This window comes from Oncorhynchus clarkii, chromosome 2 (assembly GCF_045791955.1).
Source record: "Oncorhynchus clarkii lewisi isolate Uvic-CL-2024 chromosome 2, UVic_Ocla_1.0, whole genome shotgun sequence".
In the NCBI taxonomy this organism is placed as follows: domain Eukaryota; kingdom Metazoa; phylum Chordata; class Actinopteri; order Salmoniformes; family Salmonidae; genus Oncorhynchus; species Oncorhynchus clarkii.
Window position 1 is genome coordinate 44,008,472 of NC_092148.1, and position 21,166 is coordinate 44,029,637.

Consider the following 21,166-nt stretch of genomic DNA (forward strand, 5'->3'; position numbering starts at 1 on the left):
TCTGTGTTGTGTACTGCTCCATGCTAGATAGGGCTGTGTTGTGTGCTGCTCCATTCTAGATAGGGCTGTGTTGTGTGCTGCTCCATGCTTAGGGATGTGTTGTGTGCTGCTCCATGCTAGATAGGGCTGTTGTGTTTTGTTCCATGCTAGATAGGGTTGTTGTGTGCTGCTCCATGCTAGATAGGGCTGTTGTGTACTGCTCCATGCTAGATAGGGCTGTTGTGTGCTGCTCCATGCTAGATAGGGCTGTTGTGTGCTGCTCCATGCTTAGTGATGTGTTGTGTGCTGCTCCATGCTAGATAGGGCTGGTGTTGTTTGCTGCTCCATGCTTAGGGATGTGTGGTGTGCTGCTCCATGCTAGATAGGGCTGTGTTGTGTACTGCTCCATGCTAGATAGGGCTGTGTTGTGTACTGCTCCATGCTAGATAGGGCTGTGTTGTGTGCTGCTCCATGCTTAGGAATGTGTGGTGTGCTGCTCCATGCTAGATAGGGCTGTGTGGTGTGCTGCTCCATGCTAGATAGGGCTGTGTTGTGTACTGCTCCATGCTAGATAGGGCTGTGTTGTGTACTGCTCCATGCTAGATAGGGCTGTGTTGTGTGCTGCTCCATGCTAGATAGGTCTGTGTTGTGTACTGCTCCATGCTAGATAGGGCTGTGTTGTGTGCTGCTCCATGCTAGATAGGGCTGTGTTGTGTGCTGCTCCATGCTTAGGGCTGTGTTGTGTGCTGCTCCATGCTAGATAGGGCTGTTGTGTACTGCTCCATGCTAGATAGGGCTGTTGTGTGCTGCTCCGTGCTAGATAGGGCTGTTGTGTGCTGCTCCGTGCTAGATAGGGCTGTCTTGTGCACTTATCCATGCTAGATAGGGCTGTGTTGTGTGCTGCTCCATGCTAGATAGGGCTGTGTTGTGTGCTGCTCCATGCTAGATAGGGCTGTGTTGTGTGCTGCTCCATGCTAGATAGGGCTGTTGTGTGCTGCTCCATGCTAGATAGGGCTGATTTGTGCTGCTCCATGCTAGATAGGGCTGCTGTGTATTGCTCCATATTAGATAGGGCTTTTGTGTGCTGCTCCATGCTTAGGGCTGCGTTGGGTGCTGCTCCATGCTAGATAGGGCTGTGTTGGGTGCTGCTCCATGCTAGATAGGGCTGTTTTGTGTACTGCTCCATGCTAGATAGGGCTGTTGTGTGCTGCTCCATGCTAGATAGGGCTGTTGTGTGCTGCTCCATGCTAGATAGGGCTGTTGCCCTTTGCTACTCCATGCTAGATAGCACTGTGTTGTGTTCTGCTCCATGCTAGATAGGGCTGTGTTGTTTGCTGCTCCATGCTAGATAGGGCTGTGTTGTGTGCTGCTCCATGCTAGATAGGGCTGGTGTTGTGTGCTGCTCCATGCTAGATAGGGCTGTGTTGTGTGCTGCTCCATGCTAGATAGGGCTGTGTTGTGTACTGCTCCATGCTAGATAGTGCTGTTGTGTACTGCTCCATGCTTAGGGCTGTGTTGTGTACTGCTCCATGCTAGATAGGCCTGGTGTTGTGTGCTGCACCATGCTTAGGGCTGTGTTGTGTGATACTCCATGCTTAGGGCTGCGTTGTGTACTGCTCCATGCTAGATAGGCCTGTGTTGTGTACTGCCCCATGCTAGATAGGCCTGTGTTGTGTACTGCTCCATGCTAGATAGGGCTGTGTTGTGTTCTGCTCCATGCTAGATTGGGCTGTTCGGTGCTGCTCCATGCTAGATAGGGCTGTTGTGTGCTGCTCCATGCTAGATAGGTCTGTGTTGTGTACTGCTCCATGCTAGATAGGGCTGTGTTGTGTGCTGCTCCATGCTAGATAGGGCTGTTGTGTGCTGCTCCATGCTAGATAGGTCTTTGTTGTGTACTGCTCCATGCTTAGAGATGTGTTGTGTGCTGCTCCATGCTGGTTAGGGCTGTTGTGTGCTGCTCCATGCTAGATAGGGCTTTTGTGTACTGCTCCATGCTAGATAGTACTGTTGTGTACTGCTCCGTGCTAGATTAGGCTGTTGTGTACTGCTCCATGCTTAGGGCTGTGTTGTGTGCTGCTCCATGCTAGATGGGGCTGTGTTGTGTGCTGCTCCATGCTAGATAGGGCTGTGTTGTGTGCTGCTCCATGCTACATAGGGCTGTGTTGTGTGCTGCTCCATGCTAGATAGGGCTGTGTTGTGTGCTGCTCCATGCTAGATAGGGCTGTGTTGTGTGCTGCTCCATGCTTAGGGATGTGTTGTGTGCTGCTCCATGCTAGATAGGGCTGTTGTGTGCTGCTCCATGCTTAGAGATGTGTTGTGTGCTGCTCCATGCTTAGTGATGTGTTGTGTGCTGCTCCATGCTAGATAGGGCTGCTGTGTACTGCTCCATGCTAGATAGGGCTGTTGTCTACTGCTCCTTGCTAGATAGGGCTGTGTTGTGTGCTGATCCATGCTTAGGGCTGTGTTGTGTACTGCTCCATGCTAGATAGGGCTGTGTTGTGTACTGCTCCATGCTAGATAGGGCTGTGTTGTGTGCTGCTCCATGCTAGATAGGTCGGTGTTGTGTACTGCTCCATGCTTAGGGCTGTGTTGTTTGCTGCGCCATGCTAGATAGGGCTGGTTTTGTGTGCTGCTCCATGCTTAGGGATGTGTTGTGTGCTGCTCCATGCTTAGGGATGTGTTGTGTGCTGCTCCATGCTAGATAGGGCTGGTGTGTGCTGCTCCATGCTAGATAGGGCTCCTGTGTACTGCTCCATGCTAGATAAGGCTGTGTTGTGTGCTGCTCCATGCTTAGGGTTGTGTTGTGTGCTGCTCCATGCTAGATAGTGCTGGTGTTGTGTGCTGCTCCATGCTTAGGGCTGTGTTGTGTGCTGCTCCATGCTAGATAGGGCTGTTGTGTGCTGCTCCATGCTAGATAGGGCTGTTGTGTGCTGCTCCATGCTAGATAGGGCTGTGTTGTGTATGCTGTAGCAGGGTGCTGTCAGTCCAGGGACAGGCTGTTTTATGCTGAATGTATGTCCTACTGTACACCATGCTTTGTGAGCTAGCATAGTGCTGCTATATGCTCTGTACTTACTCGTGATCAGCGGGCAGGGTGCAGTCAGTGGGCACGTTCGAGCGGATCCTTTTTTTCAAGTCGTTGGTCACCGCCTTTCAAAGTGTGTTGCATTCTAGGGCAAAAAGTTGTCCAACTGTTTGAACTTAACACAAATAATGTGTTCAAAAGTTCATGAGGTTTTGACTGCATGTAACGGATGTGAAACGGCTAGCTTAGTTAGCGGTGCGCGCTACATAGCGTTTCAATCGGTGACGTCACTTGCTCTGAGACCTTGAAGTAGTAGTTCCCCTTGCTCTGCAAGGGCCGCGGCTTTTGTGGAGCGATGGTTAACGATGCTTCGTGGGTGACTGTTGTTGATGTGTGCAGAGGGTCCCTGGTTCGCGCCCGGTATAGGTGAGGGGACGGTCTAAAGTTATACTGTTACATGCAGTCGACTGCAATTGTCTGCATTTGCTCTTCACTAACTTAATTCTGCAACCATCGCCTACGTTGTGTCTCTATTGTTTGACCCATGCAAACGTGACCAAAGACATGACTGAAACTGGAGCTTTGCATTCTGCAGTCATTTATGTGAACACTCAAACACGCCCGGTGCCTCAGCGCAGGGCTGGGCAGGGCTGTTCTCTCATGGCAGTGTGCCAGCTCTAGGTCTGCTGCTCTGTTCTCCACCTCTCAGTTCCACCTCTCCCTCCCAGCTCCCTCTCAGCTCCCAGGGCCCCACACAGCAACCATTGTTCCCCTAACCTGCTCTGTTTGTGCAGCCAGAGAGTACAGCGGAACTTCTCTGGGGAGAGCAGGGTCAGGTGTCTGTGTGATTGTGTGTGTGTGGAGAAAAATAATGTGCTGACTGATCATCTCTTTCTTCCTCTCTCCATGGTCTTCTATTTATCTCCCTTTCCCTCTCTCTTTTTCTCTTTTCCTCCCTCCATCCTCTCCTGCCCCCTCCCTCTCTCTCTCTCTAGCAGGCTGAAGTAGGTGAGGAGTGTCCCAAGCCTACAGACCTGAAGATCAAGACAGAGAAGACCCAACCTGTGTCTTCCCCTCCACTCTGCACAGACACAGACACAGACACAACAACAGACGACTCCTCCCTCCCCCCGGAGGACCAGACGGAACCTGTCGACCTGTCACTCGGCAAGCCTCGCTCCTCCCTGCCCGTCTCTACGCCGACAGCCAACCCCGTCCCGAGTTCCGTGGCGATGCCCACGCTGTCGGCAACCCCCATCCCTACGGTAACCTTTCTAGACACCATGGTAACCACGCCAGTTATTAAGCCAGTCGGCTCGTTAGCTAGCTCCTCTTTTGGAATAATGGGTAGAAGCGTCTGTTGGCTGAAAAGTGAAACCACTCACACATATTAGGGCCTGCCAAAAATGTGGAAGACAGGTTCCTATGTCTTATGTAGTAAATGTTAGTTTACAATGTTTTTATTGAAAGGCTTTGTCTTTCAGTTTAACAATCTAATACAGTACTCCCATGCTTGACACAATGTCTGTGTCCAAAATGGTCCCCTATTCTCCTTTCTGGTTAAAAGCATTGTACTGTGAATACAGTGCCATTTCAGATAGTCTTGCTCCTCTACATCTATACCCACACTATCCCCTCCTCTCCTCTTCTCCACCCATTCATCCCTCCCTCCTCCAGATGCTCTCCCCCGGGTCCATCCTAGCGTCCACCCAGGGGGCAGGCGGTCAGCAGATCCTGCATGTCATCCACACCATCCCGTCGGTCAACATGCCCAGTAAGATGGGCCAGTTGCAGACCATCCCCGTGGTTGTCCAGTCTCTGCCCGTAGTCTACACCACCATTCCCACGGACGGGGTGGCCACCGCTGCCATCACGGTCCCGCTCATCGGGAGCGACGGGCGCTCGGAGGGATCCGGTGAGTCCGATGCAGGGAGGATGGTGCTGTTGTTGAGATGGGGCTTTGAGGTTTTTGTTATAGATTGTAGTCGGTTAGCATACGCTCTTGTCCATTGAAGTGATGAGGCTGAAACAATCACAATACGAACGTCAGAAGTACAACCTTCTAAAATAATGTTTGAAATAAAAAGCGTCAAAGTTAAACAGATAATTCACCCAAATGACCTATTAGCATTTTTGCGCTTCATTTTCGAAACATCTATAAGTAACTTCATTGAGTGAAACAATCCATTTTGAGATACTAAAGGATTATTTGGAAATGAAGCGTGGAAATGCTAATATAGGTACCATTAACTTGCATTGGATTTGTGCCAACAATGCAAAAATGTTGCATTTGGAACAGTGGTTAGGTGAACAAAACCAAAGCATGGATTGCTGTCATACTTTCTCCATAAAGTGCTTACAGTGTAAGGAAATCTATTTGTCCTTTTGTAATTTGGGTGAACTATCCCTTTAATAGAGAAACGATAATAGAGTTCTCTCTGGTCACATCTATCCTCCTCTTCTCTAGCAGGAAGAAGTAGGTGATTTCTCTCACTTACACGCCGTTCCTCATCTTCCTCACTTTATCGCACAATCGGGTGTCACTTGACCTCCTGAACGATTTTCTCGCAAGCAATACATCTCTCCTGGGTCTCTTCAATGTTAACTCTCTTCAAAACAATCTCACTCTGACATACAAGCTCTTTCTCACAGACACATGCACCTGTTGTATCTCACTGTCATGCACATTCTCATTCTCTTTTTCCTCTCTTTCAGTTATAATATCTCTTTGTTTCTCATTCACCCCGTCACGATATCTCACACGTGACCCGTCCCTAACTGTCTTCATAAGGACGCATGTCCCTGCACACGCACGTACACACACACACACTAAAAACATATGGCAAATAGAAATCCAATATGGATGGTGTTAAGAGATGCACCACCTTTCAGAAGTTTGCGGTCACTTAGAAATGTCCTTGTTTTTGAAAGAAGAGCACATTTTTAGTCCATTAAAATAACATCAAATTTATCAGAAATACAGTGTAGACATTCTTAATGTTGTAAATGACTATGCTGGTGACACTGTCAGTGATTTAATTAAAATTCAAGACACACTTAACTGGCATGGCTACCACAGCATTCTACAGCGATACGCCATCCCATCTGGTTTACGCTTAGTGGGACTATCATTTGTTTATCAACAGGGAAATGACCCAACACACCTCCAGGCTTTGTAAGGACTATTTGACCAAAAGGGAGTGCTGCATCAGATGACCCTGGCCTCCACAATCACCTGACCTCAACCCAATTGAGATGGTTTGGGATGAGTTCAACCGCAGAGTGAATGAAAAGCAGCCAACAAGTGCTCAGCATATGTGGGAACTCCTTCAAGACTGTTGGAAAAGCATTCCAGGTGAAGCTGGTTGAGAGAATGCCAAGAGTGTGCAAAGTTGTCATCAAGGCAAAGGGTGGCTACTTTGAAGAATTTAAAATAAAACATATATTTTGATTTGTTTAACACTTTTTTGGTTACTACAATATTCAATATGTGTTATTTCATAGTTTTGATGTCTTCACTATTATTCTACAATGTAGAAAACCCTTGAATGAGTAGGTGAGTCCTTGGACTTGCGCTGTATATACAGTGGGGCAAAAAAGTATTTAGTCAGCCACCAATTGTGCAAGTTCTCCCACTTAAAAAGATGAGAGAGGCCTGTAATTTTCATCATAGGTACACTTCCACTATGACAGACAAAATGAGAAAAAAAATCCAGAAAATCACATTGTAGGATTTTTAATGAATTTATTTGCAAATTATGGTGGAAAATAAGTATTTGGTCACCTACAAACAAGCAAGATTTCTGGCTCTCACAGACCTGTAACTTCTTCTTTAAGAGGCTCCTCTGTCCTCCACTCGTTTTTTTTCTAATTTCGTCTGTCATAGTTGAAGTGTACCTATGATGAAAATTGCAGGCCTCTCATCTTTTTAAGTGGGAGAACTTGCACAATTGGTGGCTGACTAAATACTTTTTTGCCCCACTGTATACACTGCATTCGGAAAGATCTTGTTACGTTACAACCTTTTTCTAAAATCGATTTTAAACAATCTTATCAATCTAAAAAATAATACCCCATAATGGCAAAGCGGAAACAGGTTTTTTAGATTTTTTTCAAAATGTATTTAAAACAGAATACCTTTATTTACATAAGTATTCAGCCCCTTTGCTGTGAGTCTTGAAATTGAGCTCAGGTACATCCTGTTTCCATTGATCATCCTTGATGCATCTACAACTTGATTGGAGTCCACCTGTGGTAAATTAAATTGATTGGACATGATTTGGAAAGGTACACACCTGTCTATATAAGGTCCCACAGTTGACAGTGCACGTCAGAGCAAAAACCAAGCCATGAGGTCAAAGGAATTGTCCGTAGAGCTACGAGACAGGATTGTGTCGAAGCACAGATCTGGGGAAGGTACCAAAAAATGTCTGCAGCATTGAAGGTCCCCAAGAACTTAGTGGCCTCTATCCTTCTTAAATGGAAATAGTTTGAAATCACCAAGACTCTTCTAGAGCTGGCCACCAGGCCAATCTGAACTCTTTGGCCTGAATGCCAAGCGTCACGTCTGAAGGAAACTTGACGCCATCCCTACGGTGAAGCATGGTGGTGGCAGCATCTTGTTGTGGGAATGTTTTTCAGCGGCAGGGACTGGGAGACTAGTCAGGGTTGAGGGAAACACGAACGGAGTAAAGTACAGAGAGATCCTTGATGAAAACCTGCTCCAGAGCGCTCAGGACCTCAGGCTGGGGCAAAGGTTCACATTCCAACAGGACAACGACCCTAAGCACACAGCTAAGACAATGCAGGTGTGGCTTCGGGACAAGTCTCTGAATGCCCTTGAGTCGCCCAGCCAGAGCTTGGACTTGAACCTGATCGAACATCTCTAGAGAGACCTAATATCTGTGCAGCGACACTCCCCCTCCAACCTGACAGAGCTTGAGAGGATCTGCAGAGAAGAATGGGAGAAACTCCCCAAATACAGGTGTGCTAAGCATGTGGCGTCATACCCAAGAAGACTCAAGGCTGTAATTGCTGCCAAATGGGCTTCAACAAAGTATTGAATAGTTATGTAAATGTGATATTTCAGTTTTTATTAGTAATTCATTTGCAAAAAAAAAAATGTCAATCCTGTTTTTGCTTTCTCATTATGGTGTATTGTTTGTTGATTGATAAAGGGAAAAAATGATTGAATCCATTTTAGAATAAGGATAGAATGTAACCAAATGTGGAAAAGTCAAGGGGTCTGAATACTTTCCCTCTCTGTGTGTGTGTGTGTGTGTGTGTGTGTGTGTGTGTGTGTGTGTGTGTGTGTGTGTGTGTGTGTGTGTGTGTGTGTGTGTGTGTGTGTGTGTGTGTGTGTGTGTGTGTGTGTGTGTGTGTGTGTGTAAACACACAAAAACACACAAGTAAACATTGTCTTCCAAGATGGCGTAGCAGTAGGACGTGTTGTCGTGTTCCTTGTATATATCGTTTGTTTTCGTTTCGTTTTCGTTTTTTTCTTCACATATCTTTAAAACTTTTTGCTGAACCTCAACTTCTTCTAAATACTCTCCTGCAACCCGCCTCACCCAACGTAGCTTTTTTTCCTAAAGTATTTATATTTACTTCGGATCTGGAACCCCTCAACTGAAGCTAGCCAACTAGCCAACTAACTACCAGCTTCAGCAAAACATTGCTAGCGGTCTTCAGCTAACCGGTCAGCTAACCGGTCATCAGTTAACCTTTAGCTCGGAAAGCTCTCGCCAGTTCGAACAACGCGACTCTAACCAGAGCATAACGGACCTATCTTTTATTTTATTTTTCACCCCCGGATTCCCATCGCAAACGGAACATTTTGAGCTCCTGGGCTACAATATCCAGACCCACGACCGGTCCATTAATGTCACCGCATGAAGAGGAATAAACAGACTCCCCCCATCGCGACGTCCCCAAAGGCTAACTCTCTAGCCCTTGCTATCTCCTTGCTTGCAAATTCGGCCTGCTAACTGCTAGCTTGTTTAGCCCGGTCCGCTAACTGCTACCGTGTTTAGCACCGTCTACTAACTGTTAGCTTGTTAGCACAGGCCTGCTAACCATCTGAATCGCCGCGTCCCAAACACTCACTGAACCCATATTTACTTTCTATCCCTTTTCGATTTTTTATTTGTTTATACCTTCCGGTAACCTGCCTCACCCAATGTGATACGGAACCGCTATTATCTTTACATTTTTAGAACACACTCAAGAACCTTCAGAAGCTAACCAGCTAACTGGCTACAAGCTATTTAGTCATTGTTAGTTTTCTAACCTGGATAACACTCGCCAGTCCAGCTTCCCTGCCCCATCCACCGCTGCCCCTTGGACACTGATCACTTGGCTACATAGCTGATGCAGGCTGGACTGTCCATTAATTCACGGTAATCCATTCTGCTTGTTTATGTTTTATCTGTCGGCCCCAGCCGCACTTAGGCTCTGTGTGTAGTTAATCCGACCCTCTCTGCCTAATCTATCGCCATTCTACCTGCTGTTGTTGTGCTAGCTGATTAGCTGTTGTTGTCTCACCTACTGTTTTAGCTAGCTCTCCCAATTCAACACCTGTGATTACTGTATGCCTTGCTGTATGTCTCTCTCAAATGTCAATATGCCTTGTATACTGTTGTGCAGGTTAGTTATCATTGTTTTAGTTTACAATGGAGCCCCTAGTTCCACTCTTTATACCCCTGATACCTCCTTTGTCCCACCCCCCACACATGCGGTGACCTCACCCATTACAACCAGCATGTCCAGAGATACAACCTCTCTCATCATCACCCAGTGCCTGGGCTTACCTCCGCTGTACCCGCACCCCACCATACCCCTGTTTGCGCATTATGCCCTGAATATATTCTACCATGCCCAGAAACCTGCTCCTCTTATTCTCTGTCCCCAACGCCCTAGGCGACCAGTTTTGATAGCCTTCAGCCGCACCCTCATACTACTCCTTCTCTGTTCCGCGGGTGATGTGGAGGTAAACCCAGGCCCTGCATGTCCCCAGGCACCCTCATTTGTTGACTTCTGTGATCGAAAAAGCCTTGGTTTCATGCATGTCAACATCAGAAGCCTCCTCCCTAAGTGTGTCTTACTCACTGCTCTAGCACACTCTGCTAACCCTGATGTCCTTGCCGTGTCTGAATCCTGGCTCAGGAAGGCCACCAAAAATTCTGAGATTTCCATACCCAACTATAACATCTTCCGTCAAGATAGAACTGCCAAAGGGGGAGGAGTTGCAGTCTACTGCAGAGATAGCCTGCAAAGTAATGTCATACTCTCCAGGTCCATACCCAAACAGTTCGAACTACTAATTTTGAAAATTACTCTCTCCAGAAATAAGTCTCTCACTGTTGCCGCCTGCTACCGACCCCCCTCAGCTCCCAGCTGTGCCCTGGACACCATTTGTGAATTGATCGCCCCCCATCTAGCTTCAGAGTTTGTTCTGTTAGGTGACCTAAACTGGGATATGCTTAACACCCCGGCAGTCCTACAATCTAAGCTAGATGCCCTCAATCTCACTCAAATCATCAAGGAACCCACCAGGTACAACCCTAACTCTGTAAACAAGGGCACCCTCATTGACGTCATCCTGACCAACTGGCCCTCCAAATACACCTCCGCTGTCTACAACCAGGATCTCAGCGATCACTGCCTCATTGCCTGTATCCGCTACGGAGCCGCAGTCAAACGACCACCCCTCATCACTGTCAAACGCTCCCTAAAACACTTCTGTGAGCAGGCCTTTCTAATCGACCTGGCCCGGGTATCCTGGAAGGACATTGACCTCATCCCGTCAGTTGAGGATGCCTGGTCTTTCTTTAAAAGTAACTTCCTCACCATTTTAGATAAGCATGCTCCGTTCAAAAAATGCAGAACTAAGAACAGATATAGCCCCTGGTTCACTCCAGACCTGACTGCCCTCGACCAGCACAAAAACATCCTGTGGCGGACTGCGCTAACATCGAATAGTCCCCGCGATATGCAACTGTTCAGGGAAGTCAGGAACCAATACACACAGTCAGTCAGGAAAGCTAAAGCCAACTTCTTCAGGCAGAAGTTTGCATCCTGTAGCTCCAACTCCAAAAAGTTCTGGGACACTGTGAAGTCCATGGAGAACAAGAGCACCTCCTCCCAGCTGCCCACTGCACTGAGACTAGGTAACATGGTCACCACCGATAAATCCATGATTATCGAAAACTTCAACAAGCATTTCTCAACGGCTGGCCATGCCTTCCGCCTGGCTACTCCAACCTCGGACAACAGCTCCCCCCCCCCCCGCAGCTACTCGCCCAAGCCTCTCCAGGTTCTCCTTTACCCAAATCCAGATAGCAGATGTCCTGAAAGAGCTGCAAAACCTGGACCCGTACAAATCAGCTGGGCTGGACAATCTGGACCCTCTATTCCTGAAACTATCCGCCGCCATTGTCGCAACCCCTATTACCAGCCTGTTCAACCTCTCTTTCATATCGTCTGAGATCCCCAAGGATTGGAAAGCTGCCGCAGTCATCCCCCTCTTCAAAGGGGGCGACACCCTGGACCCAAACTGTTACAGACCTATATCCATCCTGCCCTGCCTATCTAAGGTCTTCGAAAGCCAAGTCAACAAACAGGTCACTGACCATCTTGAATCCCACCGTACCTTCTCCGCTGTGCAATCTGGTTTCCGAGCCGGTCACGGGTGTACCTCAGCCACGCTCAAGGTACTAAACGATATCATAACCGCCATCGATAAAAGACAGTACTGTGCAGCCGTCTTCATAGACCTTGCCAAGGCTTTCGACTCTGTCAATCACCGTATTCTTATCGGCAGACTCAGTAGCCTCGGTTTTTCGGATGACTGCCTTGCCTGGTTCACCAATTACTTTGCAGACAGAGTTCAGTGTGTCAAATCGGAGGGCATGCTGTCCGGTCCTCTGGCAGTCTCTATGGGGGTGCCACAGGGTTCAATTCTCGGGCCGACTCTTTTCTCTGTATATATCAATGATGTTTCTCATGCTGCGGGCGATTCCCTGATCCACCTCTACGCAGACGACACCATTCTATATACTTCCGGCCCGTCCTTGGACACTGTGCTATCTAACCTCCAAACGAGCTTCAATGCCATACAGCACTCCTTCCGTGGCCTCCAACTGCTCTTAAACGCTAGTAAAACCAAATGCATGCTTTTCAACCGTTCGCTGCCTGCACCCGCACGCCTGACCAGCATCACCACCCTGGATGGTTCCGACCTTGAATATGTGGACATCTATAAGTACCTAGGTGTCTGGCTAGACTCTAAACTCTCCTTCCAGACCCATATCCAACATCTCCAATCGAAAATCAAATCAAGAGTCGGCTTTCTATTCCGCAACAAAGCCTCCTTCACTCACGCCGCCAAACTTACCCTAGTAAAACTGACTATCCTACCGATCCTCGACTTCGGCGACGTCATCTACAAAATTGCTTCCAACACTCTACTCAGCAAACTGGATGCAGTTTATCACAGTGCCATCCGTTTTGTCACCAAAGCACCTTATACCACCCACCACTGCAACTTGTATGCTCTAGTCGGCTGGCCCTCGCTACATATTCGTCGCCAGACCCACTGGCTCCAGGTCATCTACAAGTCCATGCTAGGTAAAGCTCCGCCTTATCTCAGTTCACTGGTTACGATGGCAACACCCATCCGTAGCACGCGCTCCAGCAGGTGTATCTCACTGATCATCCCTAAAGCCAACACCTCATTTGGCCGCCTTTCGTTCCAGTTCTCTGCTGCCTGTGACTGGAACGAATTGCAAAAATCGCTGAAGTTGGAGACTTTTATCTCCCTCACCAACTTCAAACATCTGCTATCCGAGCAGCTAACCGATCGCTGCAGCTGTACATAGTCTATTGGTAAATAGCCCACCCATTTTCACCTACCTCATCCCCATACTGTTTTTATTTATTTATTTTTATTTTTCTGCTCTTTTGCACACCAATCTCTACCTGTACATAACCATCTGATCATTTATCACTCCAGTGTTAATCTGCATAATTGTAATTATTTGCCTACCTTCTCATGCCTTTTGCACACAATGTATATATAGACTCCCCTTTTTTCTACTGTGTTATTGACTTGTTAATTGTTTACTCCATGTGTAACTCTGTGTTGTCTGTTCACACTGCTATGCCTTATCTTGGCCAGGTCGCAGTTGCAAATGAGAACTTGTTCTCAACTAGCCTACCTGGTTAAATAAAGGTGAAATAAAAATAAAAATAAAAATGCATTGCATATACAGACTGAAATATATATATTTTTTTATTTAACGTTATTTAACTAGGCAAGTCAGTTAAGAACAAATGTTTATTTACAATGATGGCCTACACCGGGAAAACACTGACGACGCTGGGCCAATTGTACGCCGCCCTATGGGACTCCCAATCACGGCCGGATGTAATACAATTTATCAGGAAGGCTCTCAGTATAGCACAGTATATCTCTTCCTGAGAGGAGTCAGGAAGTGTGTCCCTAATGGCATCCTATTTCCTATGTAGTGCACTATAGGGCTCTGGTAGGGCCTATAGGGCTATAGAGCTCTGGTCAAAAGTAGTGCACTATATAGGAAATAGGGTGCATTTTGGGACAAAGCCTGAGAGCATAGTCATCTGTTCTTTCCCCCAAAAAAATAATACTTGTATTTTTCCAAATATAGACACATCCTATGTGTTTTAATCAAATCAACTATATGCACTGAGGTTGCCTGATGCTGTTTGATAAAATAATGTTGACACAAATGACTAGAGGGTGTCCGATTGCTATTGATTTGATTGTGCCGGGCTCAGACTTTACGCTGCGCTTTGTAATAAAGACAAACAATGACAGCGATGACTGTGTGACCTGCACCCGTTGTCTCTCTCTCCTCCCTGCTGCAGCGACCACCATGGTCTGTGACCATCAACAGTGTTTATTACGCTGTCCGTGTTGCTGAAGCTGCTGCATAATGACAGCCATATCTGACTGGAAAGTGGATAGGGCCTGACCTACAGCATATTATAATCACATCAATAAACGTGTTATAATAAACTCAGAACACCGTCATTTACAAGCGTACCAGAGTGTCTTTTTTTGTCAATTTGCATTGTTTCGTGAACAGTTTATTGTTAACACTAATTATTCAAGGGTCGCTTAGTTATTTTATTTTAAAACTAAAATGCTTGATTGCATTTCAAATCATGGGTTACTCTATGCTGTGTGATGACATGAACGAATGACTGACAGATACAGTAGCCTATATCAGCATTGAACTACAAGACCTAAGTAAGTTACGGTATTAAGGCTAAACAGGATGCTCTCTTTGGCCAACAGCTCGATGGTGGTTATACAAGGCTGTTATGGGCTACTAATGATAACGACATGACTTATTATTATCATGGTGATCATAATAGTAATAATAACAATAAGAAGGAGATCAAGAAGTCAGAACAGTGTCAACAACACTAAATGAATTGTAAAGAGAGGCTGTTCTAATGAATAAAAAGTGGAAAGCTTTTTTTTTTACAGCATAGCAAATGCAGATTGGTGCTCACAGAATCAGTAGGCTATCAAACACTTAAACTGGCAACAGAAGCAGTATGTATAAAGCCAGGCACCTTTAACCTTTCTGATCTCCCCATCCCGGATCCGGGATTCAAGCTCATTACCATAACGCAACGTTAACTATTCATGAAAATCGCAAATGAAATGAAATAAATATGCTAGCTCTCAAGCTTAGCCTTTTGTTAACAACACTGTCATCTCAGATTTTCAAAATATGCTTCTCAACCATAGGAAAACAAGCATTTGTGTAACAGTATTGATGGCTAACGTAGCATTTAGCATTAGCATTCAGCTGGCAACATTTACACAAAAAAACAGAAAAGCATTCAAATAAAATCATTTACCTTTGAAGAACTTCAGATGTTTTCAATGAGGAGACTCTCAGATAGCAAATGTTCAGTTTTTCCTGAAAGATTATTTGTTTAGGACAAATCGCTCCGTTTTCTGCGTCACGTTTAGCTATGAAAAAACCCCTGTATCCAGGATTGTGTAAATCTATCAGCAAGCTCATTAGCATAACACAACGTTAACTATTTATGAAAATCGCAAATGAAATGAAATAAATATGCCATCTCTCAAGCTTAGCCTTTTGTAAACAACACTGTCATCTCAGATTTTCAAAATATGCTTCTCAACCATAGGAAAACAATCATTTGTGTAAAAGTAGCTAGCTAGCGTTAGCATTTCGCGTTAGCATTTAGCGTTAGCATTAGTGTTAGCATCCAGCACGCAACATTAACAAAAACATAAAAGCCTTCAAATAAAATAATTTACCTTTGAAGAACTTCTGATGTTTTCAATGAGGATACTCTCAGTTAGATAGCAGATGCTCAGTTTTTCCAAAAAGATTCCTTGTGTATTAGAAATAGCTCCGTTTTATACATCACATTTGGCTACCAAAAAAAATCCGAAAATTCAGTCCTCAAAACGCGAACTTTCTTCCAAATTAACTCCATAATACCGACTGAAAACATGGCAAACGTTGTTTAGAATCAATCATCAAGGTGTTTTTCACATATCTCTTCATTGATACATCGTTCTTGGACACATGCTTTCTCCCCTGAATCAAATGGTAAAGTAGAAGCAGCTGGCAATTGCGCACCGAATTCGACGCAGGACACCAGGCGGACACTTGGAAAATGTAGTCTCTTATGGTCAATCTTCCAATGATATGCCTACAAATACGTCACAATGCTGCTAAGACCTTGGGCGAACGACAGAAAGTGTAGGCTCATTCGTTGCGCAATCACAGCCATATAAGGAGAGAATGGAAAACAGAGCTTCAGAAATTCTGCTAATTCCTGGGTGATGCATCATCTTGGTTTCGCCTGTAGAATGAGTTCTGGGGCACTTACAGACAAAATCTTTGCAGATTCTGAAACTTCAGAGTGTTTTCTTTGAATATGCATAGTCGAGCATCTTTTCGTGACAAAATATCGCGCTTAAAACGGGAACGTTTTTTATCCAAAAATGAAATAGCGCCCCTAGAGCTCTAACAGGTTAACAGCTGTTGATTATAGACTTAATTTCAGTTGGGGTTTCCTCTCTCCTCACTGTTCTTAAAGGGCTGTTTTCTCACCTCCTTCCTCTGCTGCTGCCTCCACCACATTGTTCCCAACACCAATATGCTGGTTAACTTTGATATTATTCACATAGTAACATGGTCTAAGAAAAGGCACCAATTCAACAGCGCTGACAGATGTTTCGGAACCGCGCACAGCGACCACTATCAAATGTGGGAGAAAGAGCATTTGTTATAAAAAAAAATCCCTAACTATATACAATTTCAGTAGCACATGCCGACATGTGACGGCTGCGTGGTCCCATGGTGTCCCATGGTGTTTATACTTGCGTACTATTGTTTGTACAGATGATCGTGGTACCTTCAGGCGTTTGGAAATTGCCCCAAGGGTGAACCAGACTTGTGGAGGTCTACAATTGTTTTTCTGAGGTCTTGGCTGATTTTATTTAGATTTTCCCATGATGTCAAGCAAAGAGGCACTGAGTTTGAAGGTAGGCCTTGAAATACATCCACAGGTACACCTCCAATTGACTCAAATGATATCAATTAGCCTATCAGAAGCTTCTAAAGCCATGACATCATTATCTGGAATTTTGCGAGCTGTTTAAAGGCACAGTCAACTTAATGTATGTAAACTTCTGACCCACTGGAATTGTGATACAGTGAATTATAAGTGAAATAATATGTCTGTAAACAATTGTTGGGAAAATGACTTGTCATTCACAAAGTAGATGTCCTACCCGATTTGCCAAAACTATAGTTTGTTAACAAGAAATTTGTGGAGTGGTTGAAAAACGAGTTTGAATGACTCCAACCTAAGTATATGTAAACCTCCGACTTCAACTGCAACTGTCCGATAGAGGGCATCCTTGTCTAATGCCCTGTCTCACCCAGACTGGCCTACTGAGCCCCCCTCCCACCTTGACCATATATGACGCCCCAGTATACAACATCTTCACACAGGTCAAAAACCTTTCCCCAAACACAAACACAGACATTAAACAGATACTCATGGTCCACTCTATCAAAAGCCTCTTGATCTAAAGAGACCAGTTCCAAAGTTCACATTAGAACCTCTCGACAAGTCCAACTTGTCCCTGATTTAAGAACAAGTTGTCTGTGATTGAGCGTCCCGGGACACAATATGTCTGGTCCTCCTATAGAGTCCAGATGGGATATTAGCGAGGACCTCTGTTAGCGAGGACCTTGGCAAATATCTTGTTATCCGCACAGAGCAATGCCACAGGCCTCCAGCTCTTAAGTTCACACAAGTCCCCTTTTTTGGGCAGGAGAGTCAGAGCCGTCCGACAGCAGCTCATCAGCAACTCTCCTACCCCAACGCACTCACGCAACACGCAGAATAAATCCAGTCCAATTATTCACAATATCGACCCCTGGTGCACAGTCAGGGGACATCTGGATTACAGCCTCTGCCAGTTCATGGGACAACAGGGGAATGTCCATTTCATCCCTCTGTGCCAGAGCTTAGGGAGTTCTGCAAACAAAACCTGAGCACACATAGGATCAAACAATTCTGCCCTATACAACTCTGCCCCATACAACCGCATCTCCCCCACCACAGAGGTCACCCCCCCCCCCCCCCCCCCCCCCCCCCCATCAGACAGCCGTAGACAATGCATACCCTTGGTTTCACTGCTCTGTCTTACCAAACTAAAGAAGAAGGAGCTGGGAGGATAGGATGCCTGCCGAAGCCCTGGTGAAATAGACATGGTTATGTGGTCTGAAAAACCCACCGGGAGAATGGTAGCGCCCAACAGCCTATTGCTTTGATTCCTGGACAGGTAAAATCGATCAAGCCGGGCTGCACTCACCCTAGTTTCAAAGGCCTTCACCCATGTATACTGTCTTGTGTTGGAATATCTAGTTCTCCAAACATCCACTAGGTCAAACATAAGGATCTGCCCCTTTTATTCAATTTTCGCCTAAAATGACATACCCAGAATCGAACTGCCTGAACCTGATGACAGTACACGAAACCACTAGCAACTTTACCAAAACAACTCTTCCCCCCCCCCCCCCCTTTTTTTATCATCCATAATAAACAGAGGCAAATTTGCAACTACCACCCTGGTTGAGGGGGTAGAAAGAGGGGAGATTGGCACCAACACACGCCGTACAAATATTCTACTAGCAATGAGCCTACCCACCAAATTGTCTCTTTGCATGAACACAACCACAGCTTTGTTCATTCTGGAAGCGGAATGTATAAATTCAGCTCACACCTGTTTGCCGACCGCAAGCAGAACCTTATTTCCATTCTCAGGAACACACCTGAATCCATGCCGTAACGACAGCGTCTCCTCCGCGCTAGGCTGTGAAGCCGTCGCGGACACCACGCCGTTCAAAGGAAACTAAAACTCTGTCCTCTTCCACCTTAACTTTGAAAATAAAACTAAAAACTGTGGGTACAGCTGAAACAAACCGTTCATTAACCCTCCACCATAGAAAACACTCAAACTCCAAAAAACTCCCAGCATGCATGCACATAGTGAGAGAGAGAGATGAACCTGGAGAAGAGTCTAACACAATTAGACCCAACCAAATCTTGAGAAAAGATAAAGATAATTACTTGACACATTTGGAAAGAATTAATAAATAAACAGAGCAAACTAGACTGCTATTTTGCCCTAAAACAGAGAGTAAACCGTGGCAGAATACCTGACCACTGTGGCTGACCCAAACTTAAGGAAAGCGTTGACTATGTACAGACTCAGTGAGCATAGCCTTGCTATTGAGAAAGGCTATGTGCTCACTGCCCACAAAATGAGGTGGAAACTGAGCTGCACTTCCTAACCTCCTGCCCAATGTATGACCATATTAGAGACACATATTTCCCTCAGATTACACAGATACACAAAGAATTAAAAAACAAACCCAATTTGATGAACTCCCAAATCTATTGGGTGAAATACCACAGTGTGACATCACAACATGCAAGATTTGTGATTTTGCCACAAGATAAGGGCAAACAGTAAAGAACAAACACCATTGTATATACAACCCATATTTGTTTATTTATTTTTCCTTTTGTACTTTAACTATTTGCACATCGTTACAACACTGTATATATACAGTGGGGCAAAAAAGTATTTAGTCAGCCACCAATTGTGCAAGTTCTCCCACTTAAAAAGATGAGAGAGGCCTGTAATTTTCATCATAGGTACACTTCAACTATGACAGACAAAAATGAGAAAAAAAATCCAGAAAATCACATTGTAGGATTTTTTATTTATTTATTTGCAAATTATGGTGGAAAATAAAAATTTGGTCAATAACAAAAGTTTATCTTAGTACTTTGTTATATACAAATCAAATCGAATGTATTTATATAGCCCTTCGTACATCAGCTGAAATCTCAAAGTGCTGTACAGAAACCCAGCCTAAAACCCCAAACAGAAAGCAATGCAGGTGTAGAAGCACGGTATACCCTTTGTATACCCTTTGTTGGCAATGACAAACGTTTTCTGTAAGTCTTCACAAGGTTTTCACACACTGTTGCTGGTATTTTGGCCCATTCCTCCATGCAGATCTCCTCTAGAGCAGTGATGTTTTGGGGCTGTTGCTGGGCAACATGGACTTTCAACTCCCTCCAAATATTTTCTATGGGGTTGAGATCTGGAGACTGGCTAGGCCACTTCCAGGACCTTGAAATGCTTCTTACGAAGCCACTCCTTCGTTGCCCGGGCGGTGTGTTTGGGATCATTGTCATGCTGAAAGACCCAGCCACGTTTCATCTTCAATGCCCTTGCTGATGGAAGGAGGTTTTCACTCAAATTCTCACGATACATGGCCCCATTCATTCTTTCCTGTACACGGATCAGTCGTCCTGGTCCCTTTGCAGAAAAACAGCCCCAAAGCATGATGTTTCCACCCCCATGCTTCACAGTAGGTATGGTGTTCTTTGGATGCAACTCAGCATTCTTTGTCCTCCAAACACGACGAGTTGAGTTTTTACCAAAAAGTTCTATTTTGGTTTCATCTGACCATATGACATTCTCTCAATCTTCTTCTGGATCATCCAAATGCTCTCTAGCAAACTTCAGATGGGCCTGGACATGTACTGGCTTAAGCAGGGGGACACGTCGTAACGTAGTGTGTTACTGATGGTAGGCTTTGTTACTTTGGTCCCAGCTCTCTGCAGGTCATTCACTAGGTCCACCCGTGTGGTTCTGGGATTTTTGCTCACCGTTCTTGTGATCATTTTGACCCCACGGGGTGAGATCTTGCGTGGAGCCCCAGATCGAGGGAGATTATCAGTGGTCTTGTATGTCTTCCAATTCCTAATAATTGCTCCCACAGTCGTTTTCTTCAAACCAAGCTGCTTACCTATTGCAGATTCAGTCTTCCCAGCCTGGTGCAGGTCTACAATTTTGTTTCTGGTGTCCTTTGACAGCTCTTTGGTCTTGGCCATAGTGGAGTTTGGAGTGTGACTGTTTGAGGTTGTGGACAGGTGTCTTTTATACTGATAACAAGTTCAAACAGGTGCCATTAATACAGGTAACGAGTGGAGGACAGAGGAGCCTCTTAAAGAAGAAGTTACAGGTCTGTGAGAGCCAGAAATCGTGCTTGTTTGTAGGTGACCAAATATTAATTTTCCACCATAATTTGCAAATAAATTTATTAAAAATCCTACAATGTGATTTTCTGGATTTTTTTTCTAATTTTTTCTGTCATAGTTGAAGTGTACCTATGATGAAAATTACTTGCACAATTGGTGGCTGACTAAATACTTTTTTGCCCCACTGTACATAATATGACATTTGAAATGTTTTTATTATTTTGGAACTTTTGTGATTGTAATGTTTACTGTTCATTTGTAATGTTTGTTTCACTTTAGTTAATTATCTAGTTCACTTACTTTGGCCATGTTTAACATGTGTTTCCCATGTCAATAAAGCCCTTTATATTGAGAGAGAGAGGAGGGGGGGGAGACACGGGGGGAAGAGAGAGCAGCGGTGAGGAGGGTATGTGTGACGGGATGTGGTTTATGGAGATGCAGAGGAGATTTACTCATTTTGTCGTTGAATGAGGTAGGTTTCAGTAGTAATAG

The 21,166-nt window shown here is 45.2% G+C and overlaps 1 protein-coding gene across 8 annotated transcripts in view; it reads left to right on the forward strand.

Moving 5' to 3' along the window:
* The window catches only part of LOC139368229 (Kruppel like factor 8), a 115,251-nt gene that overhangs the window by 75,479 nt on the left and 18,606 nt on the right, over positions 1-21,166 (forward strand). For 5 of the 8 annotated variants that reach the window (XM_071106936.1, XM_071106944.1, XM_071106954.1 and 2 more), the window contains 2 exons: positions 4,000-4,290; positions 4,682-4,919. In XM_071106936.1, the coding sequence (XP_070963037.1) occupies positions 4,000-4,290; positions 4,682-4,919 (529 nt within the window). The remainder of the gene's footprint in view (positions 1-3,999; positions 4,291-4,681; positions 4,920-21,166) is intronic. The other 3 variants (XM_071106904.1, XM_071106927.1, XM_071106915.1) reach the window with 3 other exon arrangements.